This window comes from Miniopterus schreibersii, assembly GCF_964146895.1.
Source record: "Miniopterus schreibersii genome assembly, chromosome: 14".
NCBI lineage: Eukaryota > Metazoa > Chordata > Mammalia > Chiroptera > Miniopteridae > Miniopterus > Miniopterus schreibersii.
The window spans coordinates 55,476,669-55,490,650 of NC_138114.1; the positions used below are offsets into that span (position 1 = coordinate 55,476,669).

Consider the following 13,982-nt stretch of genomic DNA (forward strand, 5'->3'; position numbering starts at 1 on the left):
ATATACCTTGTAATACAATACATTGGGTGGAGTATAGAGAAAGAGAGAGGTAAGAAACCCAGATAAAGGAATCTGGAAAAAAATTAAAAGTATGAAAGACTGATAGATTTCAAAAGTAAAATTAAAATAATCTTGACTTTGAAAGTTTCCTCTGCTGTAGATTAAGCAAGATCAACTTTTTAACAGACTTTATAATAATGTACATTTTTTAAAAAATCTCGGGGCTAGTTCTCATGACTGATTTGAAGTACGTTTCCCAGACCCGTATAAGCTTCCCGGACACAGTTACTTATGTGGAAGCTACATCATTTCACAGATTTAAGGGCTCCAAACAGGAGCTTGTCACTGCCAACAGGGACGGGCGCTTTCACACCCCACTCCCCGGCACAGGAAGGCCGCGCTGTGTTCTGCTGTAAACTGTGTACAACAGACGAGCTTCCAGGTACAAACCACAGAGAAATGTGGGTACAAAATCATAATTTTTACGTGTAACTCTGAATGGTTATGTTCTTACACAAAATGTTTTACATTTAGAGGGTCTTATTTTTCTAAATTTTGGATAAAGAAAGGAAAAGTGAACTTGTCTTCACGACCCCCTCACCACCAAAGTGGCTTTTCAAGCCCTGCTCCCTTCCCTTCGAAACTGTGACTCGCCTGTAAGTCCTCCGTGAGCCTGGCCCTCGGCCTCCGTGTGGGGAGGAGAAATGAGCAGCCGCGTCACGGCTACGTGACCTCAAGAAAGCGTCACAGCTTAACCAGCGGCACCGTACAGGACACATGAGCAGCTGGGGATAAACAACACGCAAAACACCTTGTGCTACGGACCAGCAGGACCGCTGCCAAGTCCAACTAGAAAAAAGTGGGTTTCAAAATGTGTCCCTGGACGGTGAACAGAGAATAATAAACTAGTGTGACATTTAAGATAAAAAGGGAAACAAGCCATCTGTCCTTACGCGTTCCTGCTGTCTTTCTGCCAAGAGACTTTTCCAGGTTTCTTCCCATTCACTTCCTAATACGGCTACTCAACGGCGGGATCCTGACCACCATCCGCGCCCTCGAACAACACAGAGCGCCCCGGCTGACCCCCAGAACACAGAGCGCACTTTTTAAATCAATGGTGAGTGATGAAGAAAGAAAGCGGAGGAAGAGGGGCTCCCTGAGCACAGGTGAGCCAGACGAAGGTCGTCCTCAGGGCCCTGAGGATCTGAAAACAGCCCGGTAACCGCAGCAACCAGACCGAGGCGCAGGAAGCTGCCGCTTCGGTTCAGAACGTGGCGCAGGGGCAGCTTCCTGCGGCCCACCTGACGCAGCACTCCCGGCGGGACATCTCACCCAAGTTTTCGTGGAAGGTTAAGCCTTTATTGGGACATTTCACAGTGACACAGCTGGCAGGACGGCTAACACAATGGTTGGCAGAATCAAGACTGTGATAGATTCTCGTCAGTGGAATAAAGAGATAAAATTACTGAGAACAAACCGAACAGAAGGACAGATTTAAAATTCTGCACATTTAAAAAATCACAATGTGCTAATTATACCACAGACTCTGGTCAAGTAAATAAAGGTATTAATCGTGTAGTTGCACAGCCAGGTTCCTCCCACCCGAGAGGGCTGGTTACACCCAGAGGTGAGGGAGTAAAGCTGGGCATCAGTAAGCTCTAAGAACAAGGGCAGAGAAAAGGCAGCTCCCAGCAAACACAGTCTCATCCAAAGTCAGCACTCAAATAAAATAAGCTGAATTAAATTCCCATTACCCTCCAGAATCTGAAAGGCTGCATGAGGACAGAGGTCTAGGCCCACTTTACGGAGAATCGAAGGGCAAAAGCAGGGTTACTGGGTAGGGGACCCAAGGCACTAGATTATGGCTTCCAGAACGAGCAATAACTGGGGCTGTCTCAAATACAACACATGCTTTTTAGCACGTGCAGCTCAAACAGGGAAGGTGAAGACTGGGGTAAATGGGTTCCTTGCATTAAGGAGGCTGAATTAATACCAAGGTCCATGACAACTCAAATTCTGTGTGAACGACTATAAATGCGTGAGCATGTATGTATTTTATCTAATCTAGTCTGTACGGGGTAGTAAATACTGGGCGAGTTGTCTGGGGCTCTAGTTCCCGCCCTGCGCAACAGAGCGGCACCTGCTCCCTGCACAGAAGCCCACGAGGCTGAGAAGTTCGCCAGGGACCCCCCTCTTGCTTCACACGCGCTTCCCTGCAACATACATCTCAATGTGACTAAGGAGTCACAGGCAGAGAAAACAAAAAGCTTGACAGATGACCTCTAATCCAAGGTCTCTCACCGATCTTAAAACCAGGATTCTCATTTTTAATTTACAACACTTACCCCCAGTGACGTGCAAGGCAACAATAAAACAGTGGATTTCAACTCAGGAACGGCACAGCACTGGCTGACACTCGTTTCCACACTGTAAGGTGAAAGGACTACATACGTGCAAGAGTGTCCCCTAGTTCACGTAGCTTATTTCCAAAAGACAGTAGTGTCTGCCTTCGAGACAGCATCTTAAACCTAAACAAGTTAAAAAATTTCTACCAGAAATAGTGTTTCTCTCCCAAGGGAGGAAAAGCATATATGACACATAAGCTTTTATCAAATAAATTTAGTTTCATCTCCTGAAACTGAAATAAGACAGTAGGAGCTGGGGTGCAGGGCAGGGAGAGTGCTGCCAGTAGAAATAAATCTAAGTATACCCTGTTTAGGACGACACATCAGTAGTATGTCAAATACTTTAACAGTGAGAACTTACATGCTTTTGAGAAAGGGAACCCTGTGGGTCTTACAAACCTGTGGATTATCCATGTACCACACAAAGCTGTCTTCTCTGGTATCCAATATGAAGTACCTCCGAAGAAACTTCCCGCTGTTCTCATTTTCTTCAATGTCTAGGAAACCACAAATGCGATTCTGACGATCCACATAAGGCATCTCTGAGCCTGAACATTACACTGTGAAACAAAGTATCAACAGTGAGCACATCACTCTGTGGGACACAACAGCAACAGTGAGCACATCACACTCCGACAAAAATAGCAACAGTGAGCACAGCACACTGTGAAACAAAATATCAACAGTGAGCACATCACACTGTGAAACAAAATAGCAACAGTGAGCACATCACACTGTGAAACAAAATAGCAACAGTGAGCACATCACACTGTGAAACAAAATAGCAACAGTGAGCACATCACACTGAGACAACAGCAGCAGTGAGCAGGGGCAGGGGGCTTCCACCGTGAAGTGGGCTGTGGCGAGACTTGTTCATAAGGAGCCCACCTGCCGACACAAGGTGGGAGCAGGTCAAGGTGATTACACACAAGGCAAGGGCGAAACCACTTTAAAATTAAGCTTATTATGAGTGGTTATGACGCGCCACTTGAATGATTTACTTACTTTTCCGTAAACAAATCCAAGTGAACCAAAAAAACTAGCTACCCAAACCTTCATTTCCTCACTTACAAATCAAGGTATCTACCTTTCAGACTGTTTTAGAATATTTTTAAATTTGCAAATCGATGACAGTTGGCTGCTTCCTACGTGCCGGGCTCCGTGACTCTTTCCCAGGCGCCCTCGCTTAGCCCTCAGGACGCCCCTCCGCGCAGGCACCATGCCTCCCACTCCCAGCCGAGAAACAGCCCTGAGGAGGGGAGGCGGCCTTCCAGGCAGGGGGCCAGATTCCTGGACTCTGAAGCGTGTATCTTAATCTCTACACCATCCTGTCTTAAAACCAAAGTGAACCAAATCAAAGTTAACACGAGGGGAGAGCGAAGCGGGTACTTCGTGCCTCCTGAAGGAAGAACAAACGTCACCAACGAAGTGAACACACTGCAGCCGCAACAAAACCTTTTTTCCTGAATCTGCCCATCTCTACACCTCCCTGCGTCCCACCACTTCACAGGACATAAAGCACAGGGCCAGCACATCAGAGGAACCAGAGGGGTTCACACAGCAAAAGCCAAACTGGGAAATGGCAGGACAAAGGGCCAGTTTCCCCTGCAAATCAACTACCACGGGGGAAATGAGGGGGGTGTAGATTACAAGACCAGAGGCATGTCCCACTGTGATTCTGAAAGACTGAAATTTTTATTGTACTGGTTCAAGTTAAAAACCATGACTTGGATTGGAAAGCAGCGTTTAGTCACTTTCTCTAGAAACTAGTATGCGATCCCCTTCTGACACGCAGGCTGCTCCTGCTCCGGCACTTGCAGAGCCAGTGCCAAAGCGCCAACATCTTCGGCAAGTTGAATTTATTATGCAACTAGATTTTCGTAGAGGCTCAAGGAAAGTTTAACTCACCGTGGAAGCTCAGTTAGTACGCACCCGGCTATACGCAGCCGGAGAAACGGTGAAACGTACCAAAAAGTTCCAAACAAAACTACCCATCAAGTTTGTATGTGAGTTATTATAAATCTGGTATGTACAGAACTTTGTTAAAGAACTTACCCAAAGTTTAAAATTTATAAAATGCAATCAAAACTAGAAAACTTAAACTACATACTAATGCACACTGCAGGTAAAAACTATCCACTTGTACGGTGCTGCCAGAAGGTAGAGACAGACCAAAGGAACAAGAACCGAGAACCCTAAGTTCTGGACGCACCTCGTCTTTGGAAACACTTGGTGTTGTCGGTCTGTTTCATTTCAGCCATTCTGGTGAGAGTGTATCTTTATTAAAAAATTCAGGATTGTTGAGGCATAACTTACACATAGTAAAATTTACCTGTTTCAGTGTGCAGTTCCGTAAGTCCTGACGTATGCATATACTTGTGTAAACTCCACCGCAATCAAAATACACAACAGTTAACGTCACCAAAAAACTGCCCGCGTGCACCTTTGTGCTCAGCTCCTATTCTAAGCACTGGCAACTCTGAGACGTTTTAGCACGAAGTTTTGTGGTGTGTTTTTAATCTGTACGCCGTCCTAAAAGGCTCTTTGTGGCGCTCGGGCCCGAGAGCTCTGATAAGAGCACAGTCCTGTATCCCACCACCACCAGGACACAGGACAGGGGCATCCCTCCAAAAACCACCCTTGGAGGCCACCCTCCCCCCCTGCTGAACTGTTATCTGCCCCAGTGGCCTGTTCTGGGCCGGCTGCTCTCACTTAGCAAACGCATCTGAGATGCGTCCGAGCCACGTCCATCAACAGCTGTTCTTCGTGTCGCGGGGCAGTCGGGCGACCGCAGCTTATTCATTTACCATCGCAAACGGCCTCTGGGCTGCTTCTGCTGTCCACACTGCCCCCAGGTGTCTGGTGCGAACACGGGCTTTCAGTTCACGCGCGTACCGAGGTGGGGCTGCTGGGCTGCTGGGGGGTAAGTTCAACTTTGCAAGGACCTGCCAAGCTGCCCCCGCGGCTGCACCACTCTGCAGTCCCCCCGCAACACGCGAGAGCCCACCTGTTCCCTGCTGGTCAGCGTCCGGTGTTGCCACGGCTTTTCTTGTTGTTTCGTCTGTCCGAGCCATTCCAGTAGGTGTGCAGCGGATCCTATGGTTTTCCTTTGTGGTATCTTCCTGAGTAACGACGACCATCTTTTTACGTGTCCCGGGGGGTGGTCAGACCTCTTCCCTACAGATGCTCAGTCGTGGTGAGCTCACGCGTTCCCACAGCTCCGAACGCGAATCCCTTCCAATCTGCCATCCCCGGGCCGGGACACTGACCCCAGGCCCAGATCTACAACCGCCCGCTCTGCGGATCTGCCCCCTTACCTAACAGACACCTCGATTCCCCTCAGAAACTGGCTCCCGTCTGTCCCTCGGTAAACAGCCACCCCCTTCTTCCAGCTGTTCAGGCAAAACACCCTGGGAGTCACCTCTATGGAGTCTCCTTTCTCCCTCATTCCAAGTCCCGTCCTCCAGCAAATCCTGCCGCTGCACCGTCACCGCAGCCCACCGCAGCCGCTCCGGCTCGGGCCCCGTCACGCTCAGCTGGGTGACTTACTGCGGGACGTCCTCGCCTCTGCCCCGTGCCTCTGTTCTCTGCAGTCAGAGCCACCCCATTAAAATACACACTCAAGCGGTTCAACAAACACTGACACATATTACTACCTGCCAAGCACTGTTGTTTTTTTGTTTGTTTAAATATATATGTTTTAACATATCTTTATTGATTTCAGAGAGAAGCATCGATGATGAGAGTCACTGACCGGCTGCCTCCTGCACGGCCCCTGCTGGGGGTCAAGCCCACGACCCAGGCCTGTGCCCTGACCGAGAATCGAACCCTGACCTCCTGGCTCCTACGTCGATGCTCAACTGCTGAGCCGCGCCGGCCGGGCCCCGGCACTGTTCTGAATATTAGTTCGTTTAGTCCTTATAACAACAATTTTACAGATGAGAAAAAAAGACAGATTTTAAAAATCCCTTGTCCCAAGGACACGTGGCCAGGAACTGGCAGCGCCAGGATTCAAACGAGGGGAGCCGGCCCCTCAGTGCCAGGACGTGACGCCCCTCCACTCAAACCTTCAACTCTGGCTGCTCATTAGAATCACCTGGGAGCTTCTGAAAACCCTGATGCCGGGCTGGACGCCCAGACAAATTCATTCAGAAGCTCTGAAGATGAGACCTGGGCACCAGCGCCTTTCCAAAGCTCCCAGGTAATCCCAGTGTCCAGACGAGGTAAAGCCGCTGCGTCAGTGCAACCATCTCACTCAAAGTAGAAACCAGACTTTCACGCCTCCACCCCCCCCGTCCCCCCCACCATCGGGCCGCGGCACTCGACTACGTCACACGCTCCCATCGAGGCCTGTTCACCGGAACGTCCTTTCCTGCGCGAAGCCTCGAGGCACCTTCTCTAAGCTGCTCCGAACTGTCCCGCGCGTCCCGCTCCGTCCCCGCATCTCCCAGCATCTCCCCGGCACTTCCCGCTCACACACGATGTCCCTCACTCACGGCCGGACCCGCGGGCTGCAGGCTGGACGGTGGGCTTGGGCAGGGATTTCCTCCGCTGGCTGTCGCCGCCCCAGGCCCGCAGAGGGGCTGGCGCAGGGGGCCTCAGGGACCGCTGAGTGAAGTGTCAAGAAGCCCGACTGCTGCAGCCGGTCTCCACTCAACTTTCTAAACGCACAGCTGCTGTTTCCTCATCAGACAAGACCTCACTCAGCAGACGGACGTTCTGTTGAGACGATGGAGGAAAGGGGGCAACGCTGTTTTCCATGGGTTATCTTTTCAGCAAGGTTGTGTGAGGCAGGAACGGGTCACACTGTACGACTGAGGCCCCCCAATACTCATCCTTACAGTCAGCCGCACATTAACAAACTCCCAGCTCATGCTTCACCAGGTGGGAACCAGGAAGCCAAAAAGTGAAAACAAAAACCAAAGAGAGACAGAAGAGAAAAATCTAGGAAAGTTAAATTCTGCACAGTGGGGCCTGACTGGGCCCCAGGGCTCCCCAGTCGCTAGCTGCTGAGCGAGAGCAGGACGCACGGAGCTGAGCCGGCGTGGACGCCAGCGCTGACCCCCACGCACCCCTCAGGGCCCTGGCACCCTAACCAACGCCTAACCGTCACCTCACCCTGTACAAGCAGCTGACAGAAGAGAGAGGAAAAAATCAGGAGTCTCCCAAGTCTTCGGGGAGAGCCCAGGGAAAGGAACGGGACATTCACCCAAGGGCAGGGGACACCCAAGATACAAAGTGCACCCCGTTCTCAGCTCAGTGTCTGCTTGTGAGCTGTCAGGGCACAGAGGGGGCTCCAGCAGCCCGCAGGCCGCCAGCTGGCATCACTAGGAAGCGAGGTCCCAGGGCTGAGGTGGGACCTACACAAGGCGGCTGGACTTGAGGATCCTGCCGGCATCAGAAGAAAAGGTCCCCGGCCCACCTCGCCCCACACGCTCACAGGGACCAAGGGGGGGCTGACAGGACGGACCGAAGAGGTGGGGGTGTAGGAGAGCAAATGTCATATTCAGGGACCCTGTGCAGGGCAGTTTCCCTGCAAAATCTCACCAAAATCCCAGCCTGGACTCCTACCCGTGGACATCAGTAGCTTGTCACTGTTGATGAAAAGAGAGCTCTAATGCCACCAGGCAAGAAATACGGCCCTTTCCGTTTTTCTTCTGACCAGTCCGGGTCCCAGACATCCCAGGAGAGGGAAGGGAAAGCGGTGCCCTGGGGGCACGCCACACCCCAATCCCTCCCGCCCCCAGTGCCCCAGCAGTTAGTGGCCTGACCCTGGGTGAGGGACGAGAGGAGCTGTAAGCTGAACAGAAGGCTGAAGGTTTAAACTGAAATAGGTTAAACTGGAGCTTTTAATAGCTGTAAATGCAGAAGAGCGACCGTTTGCCATGATGTCATGAAGCAGGGGAGAGGGGCAAGAGGAACATCCTACAGATCGTTGTCAAAAGCAGCAAATGTTGAAATAAACCTGTTTTATGTTTATTCTCCCCCAGCTTGGGCTGCTCCCTAACCTGACGGCCTAAGGAACAGCACCGCGGACCCCACGGCCAAGAGAGGGGCACCCGACATGGAAAGTCCCAGGGGATTTCACTGTCCGGGGTATGACGCTGAGGTCAGTCCTACCCTAAGGGCCCCCGACTGTCCTTTCACAAGAGGGCAGGCTGAGGACAGAATTGAGTTCAGCAGTTAAAACTCATAAACATCTAAGCCACATGACGGGATAAAACCATCAGATGGAGAAGTCTGATAGGGATTCCATGTCGGAAAAAAATAGGACTTAAGAATTTAAAAATATTTAAGACTCTCAGACTTATTCACATATTTAAAAACATCCTAAATAACTGATTTTCTTTTACATTCGACAGAAATTCCAGTTCAAAAAAGTCTGTGCTATAAAATCCCCAAAACACAATCTTCCTGAATCTAAGCACTTTGTCTAATCAAAGGGCTTATCAAAATAAAGAGCAGACATGCTCGCTGAAATATCTTCTAGGAATTATAAACTCATGTGCTTTGTCACGCAGGAGCTACTAGGAAAAATATTACTTAAGAGTTCAAACGGTTTAACGTGTTGCTCCTTAAAGCGTAACAGGGTCCTATGGCTGTAACAACGACCAACAGGAATTTTGAGTTTTAAATAAAAACGCACCCTATTTTTATGTTTCTAAAAATAATTAAGCATTATAGACAAGCACCTAAAGCTACCAAAAGTTTCTGCCTGAAAAACACATTTCTGATTCCACTTCAATAAATCTCCAAACAGTGTGTACTTACAAATGGTCAAAAGAATTAAAATTGGCCCTGGCTGGATAGCTCCGTTGGTTAGAGCATCCTCCCAATATGCCAAGGTTACGGGTTCCATCCCCAGTCGGGGCACATACAGGAGTCAACCAACGAACCCATTAACAAGTGGAACCACAAACGGAGGTTTCGCTTTCTTTCTCCTTTCCTCTTGCTCAAAGATCAATCAACAAAAATTAAAAAATTAAAACTAAACTTTAACAATTTATCTCCTAATGAAGCCACTTTATTGTCTCGCTGCAGACCTGAAGTGACAGAAGAATCACCCTGAAACGTAGTATCGAGTTTTAACGTTACTGAAAGTAGGGTGCTCAGGCAGGCGGAGCGGCTGGGGGCCCCTCGGCTCACAGCTGAGCAGCTGAGCAGTCGCTGCGGTAACACCTGAAACTTACTATCTAACCAAAGCAGATGTAACTGCTGTCACACCTGAATCATCACATTCTACGCGGAAAACCATTTATCTTCCCCACTCTTAAATGGCAGAGTTCATTAAATAAGAACAAGAATAACTATTTTACATCGAGCAATAATATTTCAGTGGCAAAGTCGGACTTAAGTTATTCTAATAAATGACTTCACAGACTTCATTCTGGGTTACAAATTACCATGGAGTCAAAATAAATGTGGGTTTTGCAGTGTGGCTCTAAGAACTTCCAGGCTTAAGTCGTTTTTTGTTTTTTTTTAAGCTGCATTAACTGTTTCTGGAGAAAAAGACCCTATAAAAATATAAAATATTTCTATCTTTCTCAAGTATTTACCTAGGAGTCTTCCATATCATTGTATCCTACACATTAACAACACGAGGGAATTACCCACGGCTACTTTTCAAACAAAATAACCGCCTACTATTCTTAATGCGCTTAAACACGTCTAAGAAGGTCCTTCCTGCTTAGGAACTCGGGCAGTTTCCTAACAATTGTATACTTATCCTGTTTTACTGTCTCTCCTAGACTATGACAAACTGGATTACGCACCCCCTTTCCTTTTTGCTACAGTTGCTAAAACTAGAAAATAAAAAGATACAAACCTGCTACTTGCCCCTCCTCGCAACAATAAAAGTACTAATCACCAAGATAAAATGAGATACGAAGCAGTTTCAATACATACCACATCATAACCTCAGAAAGTTACCCACTGCCTACCAAAAAGGACACATCCAGCCATCTCCCTCCACGCAGGCACACTGGGCAGAAACGTGCCAATGGATACACTGCGGGGTTTGCAGCACTATAAGGTAAACTATTAACTCAAATTCTGCTACGTTTAAATATGCTTGTTTAAATACATCAGTATTCTAAAGTGTAATTTCCCTGGGGAAGATTTGGCCAAGAGGGAGAGAATTAAACAAACTCTATTTGGGGCAACATCTTTCGCCACAGCGCGCACATGAAAATTAGCGCGTGGAACGTATCGGGCACTTTAGTCCGAATGAATCGCACTATCTTTTGAAATAACAGGTCGAGTTCTTGAAACGGTGAAGAAAAGCAGTTCTACAAAATGACTTTTAAACTTTTTTCCTGGATCTTACGAAGCTTCCCCAGCTGCTGCTGAAAAGTGTTCCAGGGTCATGAAACACCCCGGGAAAGCCCGGCGCCGAGCAAACCGACGGTGCAAGCCTCGCGCCGCGCGCTCCCGCCCTTAAACACGCAGGAAACGGGGCTTTCTGGTTAGAAAACTACCTCACCAAGAGCAGGGGCGGCACCGAGGCAGGGACCCTAACGAAAGGAGACCGGGGCCGAGGGCCGGGAGGAGAGGGGAGTGCACCAGCCGCGCGCGCGGACCCGCCCCCCCAGCACCGAGGTTCCCCCTTTCGGGCGGGGGATGCTCTGGGGCGCAGCCTCACGGGACCCCACCGAGGCCGCCAACCCGCCCCGCGGGGACCACGCTCCTCCCCCGACGGCTGGTCCGTCCAGGAGGCCCCGGGCGCTCAGGGCGGCGCCGCGCGTCGCAGAGCCCACGGCCCGGGTCCCACCTGCGCGCCCTTGGGCGAGTCGCCCTCAGCCGCCGCCCGGCCGCCCGCCCTGCTCGGGGCGAAGGCAACGCGCTCGCCCCGCGGGGCTCTGACCGGGGCGGGGCGCGGGGGCCCCGGAACAGCCCGCCCGGCGGGGAGCGCGAGGGCGCGGCGCTGGACCGGCCGCCGCCGGGCGTGGCCGCGGGGATCCCCGCACCGCGCGGGCGGCCAGGCGGAGGGCGGGCCGCCCCGACCGTCCCGAGCGGCGGCGCCAGAGCGGCCCCCGCCCCGCCCCGCACCGCCCCCGCGCGGGCGCCGCCGAGGTCAGGAAACAATGGGCGCCGGGCCGGCGCCGCCCCTCCCGCCCGCCGCGCAGGTGAGCGGCCGCGGCCTCGCCCCGGGGCGCCGCGCCCCGCACGCGCGGGGAGAGGCCGGGGGCCCCGGGACCCCTCGCCCGCCCCGCCCCGCCCCGCACTCACCAGCGCCGCCGGCCCTCGGCGGACGCGCGGACGCCTCCCGCTCCCTCCGCCGGCCCCGCCCACCGCTCGGAGCCGCCGCCGCGCTCCCGGGGCACAGCTTCCCCGCGCCGCTCGGCTCGCAACCTCCGCACCGCCTCGGCCGCGGCTCCCGCAGGCGCGCAACTGGCCGGCGGCGCCCACGACGGCCCGCTCGCGCACTGCGCACGCGCGCTCTGCCGCTCTGCCCCCAGACGGCGGCCGAGATTCTGGGGCGGGCCCTCCCGGCCCGCGAGACTACAAGTCCCGGCAGGCCCCGCGCGGCCCGCGGCTCTCGGCGCGCCGGGTATCCGGCGTCGTCCTGGTTCCCGGGAGGCGGCCTCGGGCACGTCGGGGCGGGGCGCGCGCGGAGCTCGGGGCCCCTGCGCCGCGGGGCATGCTGGGACTCGTAGTTTCCGAGGGCACCGGGCCTGGCTCGGGGCGTGGCGGGGCAGGGGGGGGGGCGCTCCGGAGCCTGTGATGTCATCGCCTGGAGCTGGGGGCGCACGATCCGTAAAAACGGGCTTCGTTCGCCTGCAGAGGACCCGTGTGCGCGCCGTCCCGTTACCCGCCCGGGAGGCGCCCGCGCCCGCTGCGGGGCGCCCGGGAAGAGCCCTGCGCAGCCCCGCGCGCCAGGTCTCCGCTCCCGGCCTCTCTCCCGGACCCGTAGCTCCGCCTCCGGCGCAATGGGACGGGGCGCGGGGAACGCGCAGGGCCGCCGAGATTCTTCAGGAAGGACGGCGAAAGCTGCGTGTTTTCGCGGATCCTTATGCCACTGAGCACAGCCGTGGAGCCCCTGCCGTGGGCCAGGCGCCGTGGCAGGCTCTGGGCGTGGCCCTGAGAACCGGCGCGCCCCGCGGAGCCGCGGCCTCCAAGGGGAGCTAGTCCTGCAGATAATTACAGATTTTAGTGCAGTGGAGAAACTGAGCTGTTTGGGGAGAGAGCGGGGAGGGGGCGGTCAGGGAGGGCGCTCTGGGGAGGTGACATTGGAGCTGAAACCTGAAAAACGGGACTGACTGAGACACGCAAAGAGCCGGGAGAGAATCCTGCGGCGCCTTTCCCGGGCAGGGCGCGCCCCGCACTGGCTGTCTGTCCCGTGTCCGTCCTGCCTTGCCCCGCACAGCCTCAGCTCGCACCCCTGCCTCTTGCAAACCCCGGCGACGCGGTTCAGAGCTTCCTTCCTAAGCGAGGTGTGCGGGAAGCAGCTGCGGGGACGGGGGCCGCGGGGTAAAGGCGGGTGAGCCTGGCGACTCGGCGGGCACCCCCCGCTCGGCCTCTTCTTTACCTGTGAGCTGGGTAAAAGTGGGGGCCCCCAGCCTGGCCGCCCGGCTCGATTCTGTGTATGGGTCTGGACTTTGTCTTTATTAGGGTCCCAAAGGCAGCTTCGGCAAGATCGCGTCTGAACCACTGGGAAGGGGGGACAGCCTTAGGCTGACCTGCCCAGACCTCCCTGTGCGACCTCAGGCAGCACGGACACGTGGCCGAACTGGCCCCAGGGACCACAGCTGCTGCCTTACCTGTTCTCGGGGTCCCACCCCATGGAGGTGAAAGGCCTCGCAGGCCTCCTGGAAGGCGCCCCTCCTGCTTGCTCAGGCGGCTCCCCCTCCACAGGCCCTAGACCATCGCCTGTTACCCTTGGATTGACCTTAGGGGTGCAGCCGCGGACCCCGCCTTCTCCAGGCCTCGTGTCTCCTCCACACAGGACTGTAGTGGACAGTGTTCCGCTTCATCGCCGTCTGTGATCCCGCTGGAGCCCTGTTTCCTCTGGTCCACAGCGGGGTTTTCTTTTTTTAAACTGAATGTGTGGCTGACATTTAAAAGTAGGGAGACTTCTGCCCTGGCCGGTGTGGCCCGGTGGTTAGAGTGCTGGCCTGCGGACTGGAGGGTCCCGGGTTCGATTGTGGCCCAGGGCACGCACCTCGGTGGCGGGCTTGATCCCGGGCACGGTCCGGTGCGTGCAGGAGGCAGCCGATCCATGTGTCTCTCTCACATGATGTTTCTCTCTCTCCCCCCCCCCCCCAGTCTTTCTGAAAAGCAATGGAAAAAATATCCTCAGGGGAAGATTTCAATAAATAAATGTAGGGAGGTTTCACATAAAAACCCAGCTGTCACCTGCCTTTCCTGCCGAGAAGGCCTGGAAGGGGGTCTCCGACTCAGGGATTCTAGGAGATTCTAGATGGGATATTTGGGACATACTTAAACTGAAATAAAACAACCACCACCATCTCTTGTTTACTTGAAGTTCAAATGTAGTGGCTCGTGTTCGATCCGAAAACCTCGCTTAGACGTGAGACCACGGAGGCAGAGGGTCTCTCGTTCCCTCCGGGGCCTTAG

At 53.6% G+C, this 13,982-nt stretch overlaps 1 protein-coding gene across 2 annotated transcripts in view; it reads right to left on the bottom strand.

The window, feature by feature from the left end:
* Positions 1-11,834, bottom strand: part of PLEKHA1 (pleckstrin homology domain containing A1) — a 34,096-nt gene extending 22,262 nt beyond the window's left edge. For both annotated transcript variants that reach the window (XM_081158352.1, XM_081158353.1), the window contains exons 1-2: positions 11,634-11,834; positions 2,805-2,965 (exon numbers count right to left, since the gene is read on the bottom strand). In XM_081158352.1, coding sequence (XP_081014478.1) covers positions 2,805-2,945 — 141 coding nt within the window. In that variant the 5' untranslated portion in view covers positions 2,946-2,965; positions 11,634-11,834. The remainder of the gene's footprint in view (positions 1-2,804; positions 2,966-11,633) is intronic.
* Between the last annotated feature and the right edge of the window lie 2,148 nt (positions 11,835-13,982).